This window comes from Nothobranchius furzeri, chromosome 14 (assembly GCF_043380555.1).
Source record: "Nothobranchius furzeri strain GRZ-AD chromosome 14, NfurGRZ-RIMD1, whole genome shotgun sequence".
Lineage (NCBI taxonomy): Eukaryota > Metazoa > Chordata > Actinopteri > Cyprinodontiformes > Nothobranchiidae > Nothobranchius > Nothobranchius furzeri.
This window is the reverse complement of record NC_091754.1, coordinates 27,494,295-27,517,091: the sequence shown is the minus strand read 5'-3', so window position 1 is coordinate 27,517,091 and position 22,797 is coordinate 27,494,295. Positions and strand designations below refer to the sequence as shown.

Genomic DNA, 22,797 nt, shown 5'->3' with positions numbered 1-22,797 from the left:
ATGGCCAGAGCAGATGGATCACAACTGTGTGTAGCTGTGAATCAGATGATGGGGGAGAAAAGCTGATATCCTCTCCTTCTTCTGCACTCTGTCTGCAGATAAACCCATGGACCTGAAACAAGGAGAGAAAGAGTCCATCTTGAAGTCTCTCCCTCCAGTCACTGCAATTCCAACGCAAGAGCGAAGACCACAGACGACCACAATGGTCCCTGCAGTAAACAGTAGGAGCACCAGGGACATTCTAACACAAAGATCACATGATCTAGATTTATGCAAAGGCCTATTTATGAGAATAGTAACACGTGTGAACAAAACAACATGCAGCATTTGCATGCACAGGATGGTGAGCGAGTGGTGCAGATTGCATGTGGGCAAAACATAAAATAAAGGAAGAAAATTGTAAAATGAAGAGTTTGAGTGTGAGCCAGAGCAGGTGCTGAGCTGCCTGGTTAGAGTCAGAGGCCAGGGCTGTAAAATAAGAGCACACCAAGAGCTGCCAGGCACTCCTGGCAGCATCCATCTAACCCCACCTCCTCCGTGCTGCTTCCCCAACAGGCACCCGCTTTGACATGAATGAAAACGCCTCCATTTTCAGGTCCCTGCCGTCATCAGAGGTAGACATTATGGGGAAAAAACGCTTTGTTGGTAAGACTCCATTATTTACTCATAGCAGCGTCTTAATGGGTCTAAATATTTTGCTCCAATTTGTAACTGGGTTGTCTGCAGCATCTCATGTCATCTACAAAACGGATAAAAAGCCAGATGAGCCATGCTCCATCACCTCCTCCATGGCTTACTTCCCTAATGAGGAAGGCAGTGATCAGAATGTGACCAGTCCTCCTCGGACGGCGCCATCCAACGTCACGGTGGTTACCGTGGAGGGCTGCCCGTCCTTCGTCATTCTTGACTGGGACAAATCGGATAATGAAACCAGAGGTAGGGAGTAGGAACTCTAAAATGGCTTTGGGTATGATTTGTAAAGCAGCAGCCTTTTAGTGTCTGGGTCAGTGTTTTTCTCACATCAATTGTTTGATTCATCTCAGGTGGGCAGACCTACCCTGGTGACCCAAATGAGCCACTTTCAGCTGCTTTAACATTTCTTTGGTCTGGTTCTCATTACTTATATACACTTTATACATCCACACCCCAAAACAACTCTAAAAGGACCTTTGGGAGTTATAAAAACTAACAGTAGCTGCTTTGGCATCCCTCAGAAGTTTGATTTCTTGCCATGAACAAGTTGCCAAGTCTAGTTTAGTTTCAATTTATTACATTTTCAGTTTTTTGTTACAAAGTGCTGACCTCAGATTAGTTTAATGTCCACTAAGCCAGTGGTCCATGACCTTATATTGCATCAAAAACTGGTTTAGTAACAAGAAACGTATAGTCAAACTACAGCTATGGTTATTTTTGAACATTAAAGATCCAGCAGACCATTGCATTAGACAAAAATAAGATCACAGAAATTTATTTTAGATAAACATTCATTTTGTATTTGTATTTCAGAGACTTTTTAACACGGACAAATTTGTCCCTGATTCTCCCTCTCCACCTTTAAACCTACGTTTCTGATCATTTACATCCATGAATAAAACATTTGCTGCATATCTTATTACTTCTCCAGTCACGGGTGAATGAAACGTCCATATTTTTAGAGTTTTCCCGCAAGGTATTGTTATGTCCCCGACAGGAGATGTTAAGATGCGAAGGAGGGGGTAACATAAGAAATACGATAGTGGAGTTAAAATGGTTTTAATTGTTGCAAAAGGTTCTAAAAACAAATGCAAACAGATGGCGAGCATTATTTATATAATGCAAAATGAAAAATTCACTATAAGGTTAACAGTTAAAAGACAAATTATCAACTATATAAAACACCTGGTTAAAACTTTATTGAAAGTTTTACCAAACTGAAGGTGTTTTAAAAACACAACGAAGTTGATAAAAGTCTAAAAACTAAATCCGAGTTAACCTTAAAACACAGTCGACACTAGGTGACATGCACAAAAGATCCATGTGGCTCACTCAGAGTTAAAACTATTAAAGTTAAAACTCATCAAAAGGAAGGGGTTAAAACCAAAATGAGGCCTGGAGGACAGCAGGACCCCTGCACTGCTGCCTGCCAGACTGATGAGGGCACAGCCTTTTTATCCAGGTGTTGGTCATCAGCAGGATTCAGATCAGCTGTGCTCCTCAGCAGCCTGGAAGAGAGGAGGGGGAGGGGCGGTGTCAGGCTGGTAGCCGTAACAGTAAACTTCAAGATACTCTGTGGGGGCGCAATGGTGGCGCTGTTGATGAAAGCGGCGTCCTGACCAATCACAAGCTTGTGTTCTCTGCCTTGTTCGACGTATTTAGAGAACTTGGCTTGCCTCCATCCGTCTTTGTGAGCCTGCTGGAGAGCCCTTGCAACGATGGATTTGGACGTTGCGTGTCTCCGTACTGCTGCAGACGAAGAAGCAGAAACTGGGCTTAAGGGTTAATAACACAAAAAAAAACTTGTAGAAATATAGTTTGTAACAAAATGAAAGTTTCATGTTACGTACCAAAAGGTACATGTTACAAAACGAGAATTACATGCTACAAAACAAAAGTTACAGTTACAAAACTTGATACAAGTTACATGTAATATTGTCCCAATCCTAGCTCCAGAAACAGATTTGTATACATGTTGCTTCACTGGTTACCAGGTCTGGTTAATCATTTTAACTGCTTCCTATTAAATCTGAAATTAAAAGTGACCTGTTGTAAGTCTAAATCAACACATCTAATATAAAATAATGGATCAAAAGTCTAATATTTGCTGTCACAAGAAAACCTAAAATAATAAAAATAAACTACATGACAAGTGAATCAAAGATTTGTGGCCATATGAAAATCCCCTAGTCTGTCTCCAGTTTCCACAAAATAAGGTGTTCTTGATTAAAAACTGGTGTAAACTGTGACATTTGAAAAGTGAAGCAGGTCTCTGTCTTGTTGCCCAGAGTATGAAGTTGTGTCCACCACCACCGGACCACATGGAAAAGCGGTGTCTATACTGACGACCAACCAGACGCACACAACGGTGGAGAATCTCACACCAGAGAGCAGGTATGGAACCAAGACATCACACGGTTTGATCTAGCCTACGATGTGTGTAGATCAGCAGGAAAGTCTGATGAAATGACACAGCAAATGGTTGGTGTGCTGCTTTTGGATTCCCATGAACCCTGACAGCATGTGCAGTGAGTCACACGAGTCCCAACTGCACACGCGTGCACGCGCACACACACACACACACACACACACACACACACACACACACACACACACACACACACACACACACACACACACACACACATACACACACACACACACACACACACACACACACACACACACACACACACACACACACACACACACACACACACACACACACACACACACACAAAGGTTGAGGAAATGTGGGTGGAGGTGGCTCTTAATTAGATGTTTGTAGTTTGGAGGCTCACCAGAACCCTCCTCTCCTGGGCTGAATTTGCGAGACGGGCCAGCACATCTGGAATCGGCACGTGGAATGATGATCAGCATGTGTGTGTATGTGTGCACACACATGCTGAGCTGTCAAGGCCATTAAAGTTAAAGTTCTATTCAGCCCACATTAGTAGATTTATAGTGAATTCTTAGATGCTGAAAGCCATGATTAGACATCATTACATATATTTTTGTAATTGATTATTCGTATCTTATCACCATTTTTTCCCCCAGCTATGAGTTTAAAGTCACACCAAAGAACGAGCTGGGAACCGGGCCCTCCAGTGAGCCTGTGACCTTTAGCACAGAATCTGGTGAGTTTTCTGAAACATTTGACAAATGCTGATGCGTTTGTGCTCAACAGATTATTTCAGCATTTTGATTTATGTATTGGAAATTATCGATAATATAACTCTTTGTCTCTGAAGCGGATCCCCGTGTAAGCGAGCACGCCTCAGGTGAAGTGTTTGTTGTTGACATCAGAGTATTTCGCTTTTGTAAAAACAGACTATTAAGGATATTTTTTTCCGTTTTCTTACAGGCAAAGACGCCATCTGGACTCAGTTTCCATTCAAATCCGACGCCTACTCTGAATGCAATGGAAAGCAATATGTAAAGAGGACTTGGTACCGAAAATTTGTGGGCATCCAGCTCTGCAATTCCCTGAGATACAAGATCTACCTTAGTGACTCACTCACTGGTATTTGCACACTAAGATAACATCATTAAAGACCTACCCTCCTTAGAGGGAAAGCACATCGCTCACAATGTTTTACGCTGTATTTTATTGATTTTTGATAAATGATGCAGTTTTGGTCAAATGTTGAAAATATGTTAGCTGTGGAAGTCATCTTAAAGTATGTAGATGACAAAATGTAAGTGGTAGAGGATCACAATAAAATAGACGACGCAAATAAAAATCAGAGCTGTTGGCTGATGCAACCTTTAATTAATCAAATTTGTACCATAGTAGAAGATTATAAACAATTTCATATTATAAATTATTATTCTTTATAGCTAATCTTTCTGTAAGCACAGAATTGGACAAATAAACTTTTTAATGCAAATATAGGTTTAGTGTAGCAACAAAAACAACATAGGTTCATTTATGGTAACTAAATAAGAACGGCGTGAGTATCAACGAGGAAAAAAATAATCTGAGATGCCTTTTTTATTTCTTTGACAAAATAATAACTTGCAAGTTTGACCGTTCACTAAGATGACTTTATTTTTGGGTTTATTTGAACTTTTCTATTTTGGCCTCAACTTCTGTGCAACATTTTTCTGTCCAGTTATGCATACATACAAACATTCTTACTGTACATCCTTAAACAGAACATAGACCACAAATCTCAGATCTCTAAAAGGGTTTGAATGAAAGTAATTGGACTTCTTTGGTTTCTTGAAGACATTTCGCTCCTCGTCCGAGGAGCTTTGTCAATTCTGACTGGAATATGGGAGGGTAGCCTGGCCTGCCTCAGAGGCAGAGAGCACCATGAGGGGCGGGACAATAGCCTGGCCTGCCAGACTCGTCCTCTGTTTAATTCTGCACAGAGAGAGAGTCTGGTAACTCACAGGCAGAGATGCTTTTGAGGGGCGGGACTAGGCAGCTCAAAAATAACCAATCGCAAAAAAGACTGAACTGCCGGCTGTACAGCGCAACGCTGTAGATTTTTTAGCTGTAGTAAACAAAAGGTGTCTGGCAACAGCACAAACATCTTTTATATTTTTAAAAGAAATGCTTTTAGTGCTTCTACTTGTTGTGGTTTTAAAGACATTCGAGTCATTTAGAACAGAGGACAGAGCCGCAGCGAACTCCGCCGCTGTCTTTGTTGTTTATGAGAAACTGAGCGTCGCTGTGTGTGACGTCCATGATGCTGTAGTTTTTTTTAGCTGTGGTCAAAAATAGCGTCTGGCGACAGCGCAAACATCTTTCTTTAGAAGAAAAGCGTTTAGCGCTTCTACTTGTTGTTTTAAAGACGTGTCCGAGTCATTTAGAACAGAGGAAAGATCCGCAGTGAACTCCGCTTCAGTCGCCATGTTCATGTTCGACAAAATCGGCGTTATGGTGTGTGACGTGCGCTACTCAGCCCTGATTGGCTCGGTTCGAATTCTCACGAAGTGGAGTTATTTGAATAGGAGAGTTCCCAAACTCTTTCTCTGTGCAGAATTAAACAGAGGAGGAGTCTGGCAGGCCAGGCTAGTGGGACAAGCCAGCTCAAAAATAATCAATCAGATAAAAAGTGGAATTGACGATTGTCTCGTGCGACACTAAAGTTTTTTTTAGCTGTAGTCAAAAACGGCAGCTGGCAACAGCGCAAACATCTTTTTTTTTTTTAGAAAGAAGGCTTTTAGCGTTTCTTCGTGTTGTGGTTTTGAAGACAGGTCCAAGTCATTTAGAACAGAGAAAAGAGCCGCAGCCAACTTAACTTCAGATGCCATCTTTGTTGTTTATGAGAAACTGAGTGTTGCGGTGTGTGACATACACTCTCAGAGCTGATTGGCGTGGTTATAGGTCAGGGGGTGGAAAGGGTTGAACGGGAGCGTTACCGGGTCCTTTGTTTGCCGTAAGGAAGCATTGGCATGGCTGGCAAGTCTAATGGAAGGGCCAAGCTTAGAAACTGTAGCGGTCTATTCTTGCTTAACAATCTGAAACCACCTATGAATACCCCTCCTCCCTACCCGCTGGAGAGTCGTTGACGTTGTTAGCCCCGATTGTGTGGAAATGATTGTTTTGATTAGATGCAGGAGGGTGTGACCTAAACCTCTTTTAGAAAACAATGCCGTCAATTTGCCACAACATCTAGCTGGCATCAGGGAGTCTTAGGTTGTTTATAAGTGGTCAGACCGTGGATGTAATTTGGCACAATCGAGTCCTTTTTACAAAATATTATGCGATGACGGTATAAAGTGGATATGGGGGCGGTCTCTGTGCTGCAGCTGACATTTCATTTATCTTAGACATAACTTGCTTTTTATTGCGATCAAAACCATGCTCATTAAGTTTTTTTAACAAGTCGCTCCTAAAGGTGTCTGTCCTCCACAGTCCTCGGGCAGTCTCTGGTGATCTGAGCTCCAGCTCTAACGGAGAGAAGCTCCTGGAGCTCTGCATCACTCCAGTTTATCATCTCAGCTGATTCTGTTTGCAAAAGTGAAACTTACTGCCTGTGTTTACTTTCATTTTTAGTATAGTTGCTGGCCGGAGCTCGGCAGTAACTCTCCACCTGATCATGACACCTCCCTCTGTTGGGCCAATGCCTAATATGCATTCACAAGTCCTGCGTTGCTGTAATGTTACTACCAAATGTGGCGGCACAAATGGTGCAAAATTCCCACAATGCCATGCCCCTACGGCATGTTTATAAGACACACCGTGGTAGCAGTATTACGCTGATTTGCCGGCACAGGGTGCGTCTTTGGGAAAGGGCTCTAGACTGAAACTGGAATTAGTTTAAAGCTGCATTGTGGGTGCAGGAAATGTGAAACCTGAGGCCTTTTCCTCTCTCGGGTTTTCCTGTTTGACATAGATAGCTTCCTTTACTCCTCTTTCAAACCATTTATCTTCTCTGTCCAGAATGTGAACATTGCCATCTTCAAAAGTGTGTCCCTAGTTCTTCAGGTGTAAGTGGACACTAGAGTCTAAAAAAACTACACAAGCACGCGGCACAAGGAGAACCACCTCTTCAGGTCAAGACTCTGCAGTCCACTTCCACCTGAAGGACAAGGGACAAACTTTTGAAGATGGTTATTCATAGGTAGTTTCAGCTTGTTAAGGAACAAATGACAGCTACAGTTTGTGAGCTTGACCCTCCATTACTCCAGTCAGATGTGACAAACCTCCTCGGATGAGAGGCGAAATGTCTTCATGAAACCAAAACAGTCCAGTTGCCTTCATTCTAACCTCTTTGGATTACCATGAGCTGGATGACTGAAAACCTTCACCAGCACAAATCTCAGATTAAATTTACCTTGAAAATCTTCTGGATTGTGAGTGTCTGCCTAGAATCATATTGAGTTTCAGAAAAATAAATTAAATATCTGATTACAGGTAAGTTTTACAACATTGGAGACCAGACGGGGTTCGGCGAAGACCACTGTCAGTTCGTGGACTCCTTCCTGGATGGCAAAACTGGCGCCAGGATGCTGGCTGACCAGCTACAAAGCAGACAAGGTGTTGTTCCTGAACTTTATCTGATCATATCTTTTCTTACAAAGACTAATCTGCTCTTTGTGCGTCAGGTTTCTTCAGAGCATTGAGACAAGAACCTGTCCACTTTGGGGAGATTGGAGGAAAATCTCATGCTACCTACGTAGGCTGGTATGAGTGTGGCACACCCATACCTGGTAAGTGGTAAGAAGACCATCCAGGAGGAAGACCTTCTCTAAAGAGGAGAAGAGGTGCCTGGTTAGGCCAAATGGGACTTGAGCTGATCTTCACGGCAGACGGCTGTCAGGTCAAAGCCCCCCAACTCTCCAGATGTGAACTGTTGTGTGTCTCTGAAGCCTTGAGCACATTTTCAACAACGTAACTTTTTCTATTTATCAGTACATGTCAGAAGAGATTAAAAAAAGGACAGGATCTGAACAAAAAAAAAGAAGAAAATAATCTACATTAATTTCAGAGATAATGTTGGGAAGCTGGCTCCCCGTAAAATCTTGTATGATAATATTTATCAGGGGAACATTAATTAATATTCTGTGTGTGGTCATATGTTTGAAGAGTGGAAGTCTAAAAATGTCGTCCATCAGAGTGCACACTTTGGTGGTTTGTAGGCAAAATAGTACCGACCATAGTTCATTGGTACATGTTAACTTTGTACAGTAAAACCACACGAGGACATGCGGAAATAAACTTCTTCAAAGTCTGAGGAGATTATTAGCAGTTGCAATTTGCACAGTATTAAATGTGTGTTCCTATTTGTATATGGTGTAAAAATGATGCATTTTTCATGAAGACAGTTTAATACATTTCAAGTAGCAAATAAAACATCTGAAATATGAGCAGTCCAAATATTAAAGCTAACATTTATGGATTTTATAACATCCAGAGAAAAATACACGTGTATATCTTCCTGTATGAACCTGTTTTAACTATAGAAATTACAATTTTCTTTATTAACTCTGCAAAGTGTAAATAGAAACTTTTAATCAATGCAAGTTCCTCCTAAATGTTTTTCACGGCTAAGTTTTCCTAAATAAATATTTTTTTTGATATTTATAGAATTTCACTTGTCCTCATATGAATTTCAGGATGGGACAGTTTGGAGGATTACTTTTGCTTCTCATCAGTAATCTAATATTTACTGCAAAAATTGCACACGCACCTACATTTGCAGAATGAGATTGTTGCATTTTTTAATGTTAGAACAAAAGTCTCAGAATTACCCAAATTGTACTTTTGACAATTATGAGACAAATATTCCCCCATACAGTTTACCTTCTCTCTCCTTATGCTGAGTGAACACAGGTAGGAACATCTAGGGGTGCATTGATTGATTAGCTAATGACCAGAATCGGTTGATTTCCAGCTTGACCAACGACCAGAAATTCTCGTACTCAAAATTATGTTTTCTTTTGTCTGAGAATGCACCATCACTAAGAAAAACTTCTAGAGAGTGTGACAGGGTGAGCATCCTGTCACTGTTTCCCAATTGATCATGTGCCCTGGCTACTTGGCCACAGGAGTATCCCTTTGGCTGACTGGTTGGCGCGTGTGGCTCTCACCTGGGAGTCTGGAGATCAAAGCCCGCCCGGGCCCTCATTTCTCCACCTTGTCCCATTAGCAATAACCCATACTCAAAGTGGAAGGTGTTCTTGAGTGACATAAAATCAGATGTGTGTTTGTAAAGTGTTAAAACTAAACAGGAGGCCACTTGTAAGTGTATGAATCTAAAACCATTCTAGATTATCTATGGAGGCTTGGCTGCTGCATGAGCAGCTGTCCTTATTAAATAATGACATGTTCACTTGGTGTCCTTTTATCTTTCTGGGAAAACAGGGAGTTTTCCATAATTTTGATGTGCGTTTCTCATGGTGATGCACCAAAAAACTGACTGTTGACAAAAATTGGTCAGTAGTCGGCATGATCAGTTTAATCTGTGATCGACTGCTCTGAAATCCAAATATATAGTTTGTTTTATAATTTGTTTGTTTCTCCAGACTGTAAAGTTAAAAGTTAAAGTCCCATTAGTTGTCACACACACAGGTGTGTGTGCAAAATTTATTCTCCGCATTTGACCCATCCCCTGGGGGAGCGGTGAGCTGCAGACACAGCCACGCTCGGGAACCATTTGGTGGTTTAACCCCCCAATCCAACCCCGTAATGCTGAGTGTCAAGCAGGGAGGCATTGGGTCCCATTTTTTCAAAGTCTTTGGTATGACCTGACCAGGGGTCGAGCCCCTAATCTCCCAGTCTCAGGGCGGACACTCTACCACTAGGCCACAGAGAAAGGCCCCAGTGAGTAGTGACAGATGGTTGCCCACTTTGTCCAAAGTCAATTTATGTCCCCTGCACTTTTTACCATCCAAAAACAATATTACGCTACATTAAATAGACACTGGTAGAGCTCTAAAACCAAGAAACACAACCGCTTGTGTTGAAGCATTAGAACCGTCCATAAGCTCATTGGCTCTGCGGATACTTGCTAACGTGTGATTGGCTGTTCCGGCCACCTGTGTAGACAGTTTTGCATTCTTGACATTGCATAGAAGAGCCTCTAGGCCGTAGTTTTATAAATATTGTTTGTATACGTACTGTAAATATACAAATGAGCCGTGGTGCCTTATTACAAATCAGGATGACTAAATTACATTTATGCTGCAGAATTAATAAACGTATCACGCAAAAATGACACGTGACTACATTAATTATATACAATAACATGAATGTCTTTCAGACAGCAGCAGTACACTTTGATATGTTGAACTAGCCGTTAGTAAAAACTGGTTTAAAAAAAGTTAACTTGCAAAGAAAGACTTCAAAAGGCTGAAGGTAATCAATCTGCTTTACAAATGAAATACTGCAATTATTTTTCTTCATTTGTGCAGCAAGGCCTGCGCTGTTTACCACCTTCATCCTAAGGGACTTCAGCAGTTAAAAGGAACATTTAAGACATCAGTATTAACACGTTTCCCCAGTGTGCAATAGGTGAACCAACACAGAAAAATTATGCAGTTACATGAACCAAATGGAATAAATCTCTCACCAACCACTCATAATGAAGCCTATTCACAGTAGAGAAACACTTATGCTGCTCTGCCTCTCTACATGATCATTAATCACCATGTATGCTTAGCCAGTTTGACATGGTTGATCTACCACATACTCCTATGCTACATATCCTGGCCAACCACAACCCACAGTCAGGAAAATAAACCAGGAATACCAGCATTACCGCAGTTTTCCAGATCTGGGTGGAGAAGAAGAAGAGCCCAGCCAAACCTAACAGACATGAAGTCACAAACCGCAGGGAAACGGCAGGGCAATGATTATTTAATAAAAGCAGCAACATTTAAAAATACAGAACTACACGTGGGTTCCAATCATTTATTAGGTTCAAGAAAAAAAAAGTTAACATTTATACATACCTAAACTCGTCTGAGTGGAATTAGATTTGATATATTAGTAAAAACCAGTGATAAGATAAAGAAAGGAAAAACAGGCGATACTGGAGGGAAAAAAAAACGAGAGCTTTAGGACTACACCTCCCAGTAGTCATCACTTAGCTAGTGTTCCCAACATGGGGCAGTTTCACTCAATACCAACATGGTGGTGATCAAATAAAGAAACATCTAAACAAGAACGTTAAAATTAATGGACAACTTTTCATTGTGGTAGTGTTTAGCAGCTCCAGAGCTAACTCACAGCTGCTGGAGACTCGAGGCAAATGCTGATCTCACTCGTTAAATAACACCTTGCAATGAAAAGGACAGTGAAGGGTTTGTGCAACAGCCTGCGGTTGTTTACCAGGTGTGTGTGTGTGTGTGGACAGACTGGACCTAGTTGCACCGACAGACACAAGAGGGCAAAGCAGCCAGAGAAAAGTAAGACACAGAGTTAACACCAGGACCAGGACAAAGTGATGTGCTGGACACAGACACTAACCATCAGACCAGGGGGGGTTGGTTTCAGATTTGATAATTGGTGGGCTGCAGGTTTCTGCTCCCATTGCAAACAGCTAGAGCCACATGAGGGGAGGGGGTTGGATTCAGGGACATGTGAGCATCACTAACATTTCTTATCTTCAATTACCGGTATCCAGGACCTGGCTGGGCGTAACCCTGCCCATAAGGGGGGCGATTACGGGCGTAGGGATTAGCAGCTCCAGGTGGAGGAGTGCCAGGGTTGCCTGGAGGTGGGGTGAACCCTGGACGGGTTTGATACCCCGAGCCAGGCTGGGAGCTTGGTGGTATGGTGTAGTTAGCAGGCTGGGAAGCCTGGGAGGAATAGTTTTGCGCAGGGAAGGCTCCTGGTGGATACTGCTGAGCCCCCTGAGATGGATGGGTCTGCTGCTGCTGCTGCTGCCCGCCCTGGAAGCTGGCAGTTGGGCCTGAACCAGCGCCTGGTGCCTGGGAGGTGGGTGGAGGGTAGTTCTGAAACTGCTGCTGAGGCTGTGGAGGGCCAGGTGGAGGAGCTCCAGGCTGAGAGCTGTATCCTCCTGAAAATCAAGAGAAGGTCTTGTTAAGATGAATCAACAACACAGCTGTGCCTGTTTTCCTAAAAGCATAGCTTTCATATCATACCAGCATACTGCATGCTGTACTGCTGCTGCGGAGGTGCACCTGGCTGCTGAGGTGGGTATCCACCCTGGTACTGATACACTTGACCTGAAAAGACAGGGAGAAACATTATTAGTGACCAGGTACGTCCAGCACCATTTTACATCTATGACCTCATTTAAAGGGCACCATTACCAGATGCAACAAATCTACGCTTCTGCAGCTCGGTCCATAAATCTGATTGGAATAAGTGTGATTTTTCCAGGGTTATGTGAAAATCCCCCTCAGTCCCACTCTACAGCCAAAAACTCCACATGAAGTGCCGCCTTCGGTCCTTTAGTTGCAATTAAAACCTGGTATAAGGCAGCTAGCTGGCCAACAACTGTCCATAAAATAATTCAACCATTTAACATAAATCATATTTATAGTCCACGGGCTGAGACTACACTTTTATTGTCCCAGCTGCCTCTGCTCTGCGGACCTCTCTCAGATAATTCCAATCACGATCAAACGCTGGCTTTCCAGTGAAATCTTGACCGTCTTTGGGAATGTTTGAATTCCTTCACTTCAAAAAGGCGTTTTACCAGTTAAGCAAAATCAGAAACTGATAAACATCCTTTTGGACATCCTGAAAACTTTTGGGTTGTCCCATTTGTTTAGAGATCCAACAGCATCTGGTGATTCTGCATTCAGATGGGCTGCATAGCTTCAAACACCTGCTCATCTGGACGGAATATCAGATCTAGGCTTCAGTGAGAACAGCTGCAGCCTCTTTGGGACAACTCTGGTTGCAACACTAAGGTCTCTCACACGAGCCATTCCCTGGCAGGTTGGAGGGAAATTTGGCTTTGAGATAAAACTTTACTCAGACTTTAGACAACTTGAGAGAGCAGCAACTTCTCATTGGCTCAGATGTTTTGTGTTGGCCACTTTATTAGATACACCTCTTCATTAGTAGTTGTTTTTTTTTTCAAAGAAAAGTATCTAACATGGCAGCACCTCAGTGCATTTAGGCATCTAGAAATAGTGAAGAAGAAGCCTGGCATGAACATATAGTCTGGCCATGACCCATAGACAGAGCTCAGTCCTAGGGCAGAAGCTATGGCTGTTTTTCAAACCGTCTCCGCAAGCAGCCGGACAGTGATGGGACCAAACAGAGCAACAAGCAATGAAACATGTTGATCGCTATGGAAACCAGTCAACGGGGCAGTCTGCCACACATCGTCAAAGAAGAAGCAAATACATACTTTTTCTAAATAAAGGACTCAAGTATCTGCTCAAGTCTCAAAGACGAGTCAAAGTCTAAATCGTCCAAAGTTGATGCTAAAGCACTTTCAAACGAGTTGCCACCATCTTTGAGGTTTTTCTCCATTGCATTGGTGGTGCTCAGCACGCCCTCTCTACAAACAGATCGCTGTGATCACCCAGACCCAAAACGGTTCGGTCCAATGGTAGACCTGCTGGGCTACTATGGAGCGTGGCTAGACCGACCTGCACAGTAAAGTCTGGTTTGTCCTAATATCTAGGCTAGTGAAGTCTGCTTGTAGGATTTTAAAATGAGCATGAAAATGAAGGTTTTTGTAATTGTGAATGTGGCATGGTATAAGATAAACTAAATGTTTCAGAAACCGCAGATCTACTGGGATGATCGCCCACAAAAAGAAATGGTCTGAAAAAGATGTCAGCAGCCAGAGGAGAAAGATGATTGTGTAATACTCATGAGCTGTGTTAGTCATCGTGGGAACAGTGTCCCTCTTTGCCACCTCACTTCCTCGGTCATCTGTTTTCTGCTTTAACGTGAACCCTGTGGTCTTTACTGTGAAGGGAGGCATGTGTGAAATCGGTTTTCTCTCTTGTTCTAATCATCTGCAGTCCATCATGAAGACTGTTATGTAGGAGGGATGGAAAGATGGCGGTTAGAAATCTTAGGGCCTGGATGGGAGTAGTCAAGGGTTCAGCATCAGGAAAAACCAGTGTATAAACACTATTTTCACTAGAAGTGAAAGAGAAGCAGTTCACTTTAATCCTCTGACATCTTTGCATGCCTCCACCAAAACAAGCATTTCCCACCAAACACAATTGCCCGTCTGAAAAAGAAGCCACATGCATTTTGTTTTCTTTCCTGCAGCGATGTGAATCATTGCTACGGCTCACTCATCCATCAGGTCTTATCTTTACCATCTGCTTATAAATCCTGTCTGCAGCGTTCTTCTGGTATTAAGAAACCTAAGCTTGTGTTGAAGGTATGCTTCCGACCACACTGAAAATGCCACACATCTTGAAATCTTAAAGGACTTGTATCATCATCACAAATTTACACCTTCCAGGGCAACAGTAGGCAGAATATATGATAAAATACTACCGCTGGCACCATTAAGATGTCTTTTTAATGAACTATAAGTTATTTTGAGAACCATTACTTCAACCAGAAAAGAAGATGCTTGGATTAGATCAAACCCTGCCTCTACTTGTGTGAGTTCCACAATAGTTTACAGCTGCAGACCTGGAGACGGCAGATTCACGCCGACCCCTCTGCTACTGGCTGTGGATTAACAAGCCGTCTGTGAAATCGTGGTCACACTCTGGCTCAGTTATTGAGAGCTCCTGAAACTAAAATCCAACCATTTCTGCAGGAAGACAGGAATCCTGTACCTCTTGGACAAAAATCCATTTTTGTAATATTTAAAATGCAGACTAAATAAAAAAGAAATCCCTTAATCACAACTGTGGAGTATAATCTCCCCATGAGCTACACAGAGACGCTGGGCGTTAGTGTTTACAGTCCAGGGGAGGAAGGATACAGAATCGAGACTATGTAAATGGGGAGAAGTGGAATTTAATAACAACATTGTTCCATCCAGGCTTTTGCAATAGCTTAGCAGAGTTTACCAGATCTGAAGGGAAGAAGCAGCTGAGATAGGAAAAAGCACGTGCTAAGCCAAAAAGCTGCTTTGTTTTTTTTTTAAAGTAAACAACAAGGTCAAAAGCTCTAGAAAAAGAATTTTGGATGACATAGGACCTTTATTAGAGCTGTCTAAACTGGCTTGGAGGACGTTACACTAACAGTGCATCTAAAACAGAAGGTTAAAGAGGAGACTGTGCAGAGCTGAGTTTGTCTTTAAGCACCAACCATCAGCAGCCTTGGAACCAAGAAGAGAAATATCATGGACCAGATGAGACAAACTTACCACATTGGGCTTGGAAATGTTTAACAACAAGATAAGTCCATATCTCCAACCACAGCTAATTTAAGAAGCGAAAGAATGAATCTTTGCTGGCCTCTTATGGCAAAGTAATTTACAGTCTAAACTTAGACGAGAGACTGAACAGAAACAAATAAACCGGCTGCTTTCCTGAGAGGTTACAGTTAGCTTTTATTTGAAATGACTAAACTAAGTTAGCTGGTTAAGTTCTGTGAATCAGACCATCAACCTTTAATGTGTCTTGTGTGACTCTGTTCAACAGAAGAAAAAACAACCCAGCATAAGCGTGTAACAACGCCAACAATAACAAACACGTTGGCCTTAGATGTTGCACCTGTCTTTTCTCCAAACATTAAAAAAATGAGCTTTAATTTTGAAAACAAACAAACAAAAACCCCAGAATGGAATCATGTGATTGGCATGCAGGACTATTTTCTTCTGTGGTGCACTTAAAAATGTTTTTCCAACAGGCAGCCAGTGTTTTGTTCATTTTTCATTATCAAGGCTTTAGCTTTGTCCAAACACCACGATAAGGTTGCCTGAGATTAATTTCCTGTCAAAGATTACACAGTTTAGATTAGCTGGGGTCATCACTCATTCAACTATTTCTTCAGACACAGAATTTCATCTAAAGTCCTCGAAAAGGAAACAAGCCCTCAGTGCATGTAGAAATGTGTAAAGAATGACCTGCGCCGAAACGTTTCAATTTCTCTCCATTTGGTTTGTTCAAATCCAAATATTGTTTTACTTCACAAATCAGCACCAAATAAAGTCAGTTAGGGAAATAAACTTGGGTCTAATAATTATGACAAATAGTAAATAACTGCATGAAACTTTAAAAATAGTCTCTAAAAAAGAACAATGTAAATATATTTTTTGCTTCTCCGAGAGGCTTTTTTGTTACTTTGTGCCTTATAACCTTTATTTACATATTTTTACTATACTTTTACTTTATTTTTTTATTGTGATAGTGTACAGCACCGTGGGCTACTACAAAGGTAGTGGAAGATGCTATAGAAATAAAATACTGATGAATATTACCAACTTATTTTCCCATCTTTCATAATTTGACCACAAATTTGAGTAAAATGCTTCTCACCATCCATTCCAGCTGGGGGTCCCTGCTGCACTCCAGCATAAGCAGCCTGTGGCTGAGGCGGCACTCCTGGCTGAGGTGCTGCAGATGAGGAGGAAGCGATGCTGTCAGGTGTTCCTGAGCGCTCGTCAGCTGCAACTGCTGGGACAGCTACTCAAAAAGCAGACACATCAGGAAAATCATGCTTTACATGAAAGGCTCCGACTTATCTGCATTTACACAATGTGGAATACCTGAAGCTTGGTCCTCACTTAGACCAAAAGAAGAAATTACATTCTTGTTGACCTCGTCCTGGTTCTTTAATGGGTCAAAGGCCGACATGCTGGCTGCGCTGACTGGAGGAGCCTGTTTAACTGTGGAGTCTGGAGCTGCAACTTTACCATCGCGTCCATCTACCGACTCTAAAAATGCATCAAGTTGAAGTAAACATTCACTTATAAAAGGGGGAAATACACGCTTGCATCAATCACTTTGCTTTGATTTTACTGTATTTTATTCAAGTATCTCAAGTATAAAGCTTTGAATATCAGTGCAATCTGAAAAGAGCTCCTTCCTGATGTCATGCACAGCTGTGGGCAGGTTAGACCGCAAGCAAACCAGACAGAACTGGCCTGTTGCAAAATCAGTGCTTTGATTCAGGCAAATATTCTATAAAAATGGTACTTAATTGTTCCATCAGTGACCAACAAATATAAACTGTCTCACTTGGCTGTCAAATATAAAAAAAACATGATTTAAGGAGGTCAAAATTTTCATTTTAGTAAGAATAAGAGCAAAACAGAAGCACAAAAGAATAATAATAAAACCACACCCTCTTGCTGGACACATGAATGCTTTTATTAAAACAACTGTACCCACAGGTGCAGATGGAATGACTGCAATTTTAGAAGAAATAAGGAATATCTTCATATGTTCAGATACCAAGCATGAACAGGTGCTTACCACTTTCTGGTGCCGTAGAAGTCATACCAGGCTCTAAGGGGGGCTCCAGGCTGTCAAGGAGGTTGTTAACTTTATTCCTGAGCTCTATAAGCTCTCTGCGTAGGTACTTCACCTGACTGGATTCCAAAGGCCGTGGCTGACCGTTCACTGCCAACATCACAAAGCAGAGAGAAGGATCAGATTAGAAATACAGCTTGGAAAAGAGCTTAATCCTAGTCTAGCATCTCTGAAAATTCTGTTTGTTATTTAGTCCTTAACCCCAAGGAAAATTAAGACTTTGTTCTATGACATCTGAAGATAGTTTCAGTTTTATTGGTCCTTTTGAAGCTTTATATAGAATTAGGAATCATCTCTTTGCTACCAGTTTTCTTCTCTCTGAGAAACAAGAACTTAAACAACTTTCAAGACTTTTGTTCAATAAAAATTGGGACAAGAATTAATAAACATTTAACTTTAGGCATGAACAGCACTACGAACCTCTATAATCATTATTTGTTTGCTCAACCACAGAGACACAGAAGCTCCACCAAAGGTTAGTGATTGGAGATCAGCAGAGTTCATTTATTCAGAGGTTTGTTTTGTGAAACATAAGCTAGACTGTCCTCTAGTGGCTGGCTGATGTATCTGCAGACCATTCAAATCCACTCAGGCTTAAAGTATGTGACAGAGGCATGGAGAGCAAGCGCAAAGTCTTACCAAATAATGTCAGTTTGAGTATTCTACTGCATTGGATTGCAAAGGAGAGGTCAGAGCTGTCAAAAATAGTGATGAGGTCATCATCTGACAAAGGAAAAACAAAGACCAGGTGAAATTTATATTACAATTATTTTACTCTTAAGTAATTAGAGTAGGGGAAACCCGGGCACCTGAGCTGTGTCCTGACTCACCTTCATCCTTGTATTTGATGGTGACCTCGTCGTTACTCTGCAGCTTGCCTCGGAAGACACGCTGCATCATCAGCACCAGTTCATCATATGTTATGTCTTCGTTGTGAATAGGGATGCGTCTAATGTCATCGCCCAGCTGGGCTTTGATGATCAGCTTCCCACTCAAGTCCAGCTGGCCGTTCATGTTGCCGTCTGACCTCTAAGGCTCCACCACTTGGTCCAAAAAGAGATGCAGTATTAAAAACAAGTAAGTTGCTTTTATTAAAGCTCTTTTTTTCCACTGAACATCAATAGTTCTAATTTAGCCATATACCAGAAATGGTTGGATGCTATAGGAAGTATGTTTGATTCAAATAAACTACAACTGCATTGAAAATGAGCCATTTCTGCTGTAACTCAGCCTCCTGCTGAACAAACCGACCTTAGGATCTGCATAGTCTAAGGGTCAAACACTACTCAGTGATGTGGCAAACACACTTAAGTGATTACAAACCTTCTTGTTGACTTAGATAAATCTGAACCACTTTGATAAGAGAAGCCTTTTACTGGTCTAGTACCAAAAAGTAATTTAGCACCATTATTAGAACCGTTTGAAATGTCTGCTGAAATTAAACCATTTCCAAGTTGTCAAAATTCACTATCAGCAACTGATTTCTTAGATCACGATTCTCAAACTGAGGCGTTTGTAGGACTTGTGAGCAACAGATACAGTGAGGAAATCTGACTGATTTCAAATGTGTCATTTCATATGGGTTAGAAAAAAGCTTATGGTTTGTGAAAGTATGATCAAATTAAACCTGCACACTTCAATGGGATTAAGGGTTATGTTTGCCCATTTGTGTCAAATATGAGATTGTAAACTGAACTGTGATGTAAAATGGGCAAATTACAGCTAAAACTTGCAATTACATTTTTGCAATTGTCTGTGAAAACAGGTGGTACTATGTGATATTGGCATTTTCATAAGTGGTACTCATAAAATGTTTAATAATTTAAACAGCTGGCACTTGATTATGCATTTCCATGAGAGTTGTGATTTTAGAGGTCAATTCAGCATCACCACAGCTGTGTTGAAGTCAAATTATAAAGGATTGCCTGCTGTTAATTCAAATTTGAAAACAAAACTCAATAATATAGGGAAAAAAATACTGATGGCCATTTTTATGAATGTGGAAGTTATGACACCTAACTTTGCGGTGATTCCAAAAATTTGCTAATATATAAATAAAATGTTACATTAAACAAAACTTCACTGTTCGTGATTGATTAATCTGTCACTTATTGCTAATGTGTGGTCGCCAGCTGATACAGTGGGCTGAACAAAATCCCATTGTGAATTGAATTCCAGAAATGTTGCGGCTTTAGCAGTCATGGCCAGATGGGTAATTAGCTAGATGCTAGGGATTGTGTTGTAGCTAACGTTTAGTACACAGCAGCATAAACTGGTAAACAAAAAAAAAAAAGCTGGTTTCTACCGGGAGAGGGGTACTAGATGAGAATCAAATGACAAATGTAAGAGGGCTGTAATTGGGGTGGTGCTGGCTGAGTGCTAGACACAGAATTCACGGACAGCTGAAGTTTTGACGGGCCACTTACAGACTGACATGTCAACAATCACAATATAAATCACACAAGCAAAGTAAAAAAAAAAAAACAGCAACACTATACTTTTATGTCACATCATTTGAATATTACACTAAAACAGACAATTTTTACTTGATTTTAAATCACCGAATCCGTAAACAGTGATTTCCTGACAAGCTACATTTGGAAAAAAACAAAGCTAAAGAAAGACCGTATATGCCACTTGTACAAGTGTGCCAGCCTCACCCTGCTAAGAACGTCTCACTCTTTTACAATATAACTTTCTACGAAACAGTCTTAAAAAGCTGCTTGGAAAAAAGTTAAGTGGCGTTAAAGTGACGTTAGCTCAGAGCTAGCACTAGCCAGTTAGCGCTAACCACATAGCTTCACAGCGAACATGCAATCATGACACACACATTCCCGTGTGCTTAGGTCTCAATTATATTACAGCGAAACTCTGAATCAAATAGCGGATTTTACCTGAATCAGACGACTTAACCACGCAGTACCTAACAAGCCTCACCAAAGCGTGAAAATTACTTGATATATTTAGCCAGCCTAGCTAGACCCAGGAAGTGTTCTCCGGATAGTCAACGTCAACAGTACGTGGCACTCTTTACGCGCAGGCGCAGACGGCAGCAAAGTGTGCCACCCTAAAATTGGAACATTACAAAGCATGAAGTCATTATTTATGTTCACAGGCATGGATGTTAACGTAAACGTATTTTTTCCACATAGAATACTATCTGTTTATTAGGCAATTTCATAATAAAAGAAGTCATTTCTCAATATTGTAAAATTATAGACAAAGAAAATCAAAACACTGCCTAAAGTAACCCATTTTTTATTACTACTAAGCATATTTTATATTTATAGTTAATGAAATCATGTTACCAATGCAAAACATTCTGGTATATACACATCTACGTTTACAAAGTTGTATTACTTCACTGTTATTTGACAAAGCTGTAAACAAAATATAATCAAGTGATGCTAAACATATAATTATTGAACAGTGCTGTTTTATTATGTTTCATAATTAAAATTAGTCAAACATCAAGGTTCCTGCACATGCAAAAATAAATAAATAAATAAAATGAAATAAAAACATTGGAATTTATTTTTGGTTTCCCACATTTGCTTTTTTACTCCTTACCACAGTGAACTAGTTGTATTGTGCTAGGTGAGAACTTATAATAACGATAATCTTCATAAAAAATAAAACATAACCCAAACCATTTTAATGCCTTATATTTAGTATCAGGAAATAATAAGAGTTGAACAGAGAATACAATTTTTCAAATTGAATTATACTTCATTAAAAACTTGGTGTTGGAAAACAATAAAACCAAAAGACTTATGTTATGTCATAAAAATAAAACAGACCTCAAAATAACACAGCTAAAATATACCAGATATTTTTGCCTAATCACAAATATTTTAATTTAATTATTTCTTCTTTTTTTCTTGCGTGGTGTTGAACCATGAGTCTAGCAGACTCTTCATGTAATATAGCTGCCATGCATGCACTTGAATAGCCACCACCATGATGAGGTACATAATGGTGACTGCTGAGAAGCCAAAAATGAAGCGGTAGGCTTTTCCGTGGCGGTAGAGCTGCTGTGCTACGGGAAACATCTCCATTCCTCCATAAATAAGAGGTGCAATAGAGAACAGCCCAGCACTTATCATGGATAAAACCAGGTAGCTGATGTTGTTTTTTGGTAGTGATAGGCTGCTGCAGAGCAGTGGGAGGAGGCTGAGCAGGTAGGGGTACTCCCATTGGTATGGTACAGACACTGTGTCATGTGACACCAGGTTGAAGTGGCTCACAATCACTTGGGACGCCACCAGCAGCCAGATCAGAAGGTGGACCAAGTTCAGCTTCCGCACCTCAGACTTCAGAGAAGCACTGAAAAGAAGACAAAAGACCCTCAGACTGTTAGAGACACATATTACATTTATTAATCAATAACAGATATGGAGAAGAGCACTAGCCTCATCTGGTAATGTGGGACAACCCTCTCTCTAGGTTTAAAGTCACTTCCATTAGTACCGGTACTTCTGAGGCCAGCGCGAGAGGTCATGTTGAGAAAATTCTGCAAAAAAAAAAAAAAAAAAAAAAAAAAGGACTTGACACAACAGGTTCATCTCAATTCATCTTCAAAATTTCAATTTTATAAAAATACGTGGATTTGATTATATTCCAATAATTTAATCTCCAAAATTTTAAAGAGGCTGTTATGGATGCTTAATGGACCAATTTACCCATCCACATCTGAAACAACTGGAATCATGTAATGTCTACGTTTTCTCCACACATCCCACATTTTGTATATGAGTCCATGGGTAATACATATTCATTTTCAACAGTTCTGCATCATTAAGAATGACTGTTGCCAAGCCACATCTTTATATATCATGTACAAGAAATCCCAGGCGGATGGATTGACCTGCTTTGAAGCAAGCTAGCAAATTAGCTGCTACTTCCTGCTAAACAGCAGCGTTTTCTTGGAACTGACATTTGCTGGTCTAGAGCCGCTTTAGCATCAGTAACGACACCAAACTCGGGAGAGACGAAGAATTTGTCTTACCGCTGTATGACTGCTTACTTCTGCACGTCGTTTAAACACGGATTATGATCAACGATTCTTGCTGAGACCTTGGCGCATGCGCACTGCCCGATCGCAGCATCAGCATCTCTGCTCACACATCTGACGCTTTGGTTTGAAGAGGTGAATCAATCAAGCCTTCAGTACTAAAGTTTCAACAAAGATTAATAATAATAATAATAATAATAATAATAATAATAATTATTATTATTATTATTATTATTATATAAAATTGCCAT

General features: G+C 40.8%; 3 protein-coding genes across 7 annotated transcripts in view; 1 reads left to right on the top strand and 2 right to left on the bottom strand.

Annotated features, from left to right (window-relative positions):
- The window catches only part of LOC107389753 (target of Nesh-SH3), a 35,106-nt gene extending 26,546 nt beyond the window's left edge, over positions 1 to 8,560 (top strand). For all 5 annotated transcript variants that reach the window (XM_015966086.3, XM_054746774.2, XM_015966088.3 and 2 more), the window contains 9 exons: positions 99 to 221; positions 556 to 645; positions 727 to 936; positions 2,982 to 3,087; positions 3,751 to 3,830; positions 3,945 to 3,974; positions 4,058 to 4,216; positions 7,565 to 7,687; positions 7,756 to 8,560. In XM_015966086.3, coding sequence (XP_015821572.1) covers positions 99 to 221; positions 556 to 645; positions 727 to 936; positions 2,982 to 3,087; positions 3,751 to 3,830; positions 3,945 to 3,974; positions 4,058 to 4,216; positions 7,565 to 7,687; positions 7,756 to 7,871 — 1,037 coding nt within the window. In that variant the 3' untranslated portion in view covers positions 7,872 to 8,560. The remainder of the gene's footprint in view (positions 1 to 98; positions 222 to 555; positions 646 to 726; positions 937 to 2,981; positions 3,088 to 3,750; positions 3,831 to 3,944; positions 3,975 to 4,057; positions 4,217 to 7,564; positions 7,688 to 7,755) is intronic.
- Positions 8,561 to 11,048: 2,488 nt separating this feature from the next.
- tfg (trafficking from ER to golgi regulator) lies at positions 11,049 to 20,568 on the bottom strand. Its single transcript, XM_015966090.2, has 8 exons — positions 20,427 to 20,568; positions 18,363 to 18,575; positions 18,172 to 18,255; positions 17,476 to 17,622; positions 16,767 to 16,934; positions 16,537 to 16,683; positions 12,259 to 12,342; positions 11,049 to 12,173 (listed from the first exon to the last, which is right to left on the bottom strand). Exons 2-8 carry the CDS (start codon positions 18,544 to 18,546, stop codon positions 11,764 to 11,766), a joined length of 1,224 nt encoding a protein of 407 aa, XP_015821576.1. The 5' UTR covers positions 18,547 to 18,575; positions 20,427 to 20,568; the 3' UTR covers positions 11,049 to 11,763.
- Positions 20,569 to 21,186: 618 nt separating this feature from the next.
- On the bottom strand, positions 21,187 to 22,652 carry jagn1a (jagunal homolog 1a). Its single transcript, XM_015966091.3, has 3 exons — positions 22,541 to 22,652; positions 21,945 to 22,045; positions 21,187 to 21,858 (listed from the first exon to the last, which is right to left on the bottom strand). The coding sequence occupies exons 2-3, from the start codon at positions 22,031 to 22,033 to the stop codon at positions 21,396 to 21,398; spliced, it is 552 nt and encodes a 183-aa protein (XP_015821577.1). The 5' UTR covers positions 22,034 to 22,045; positions 22,541 to 22,652; the 3' UTR covers positions 21,187 to 21,395.
- Between the last annotated feature and the right edge of the window lie 145 nt (positions 22,653 to 22,797).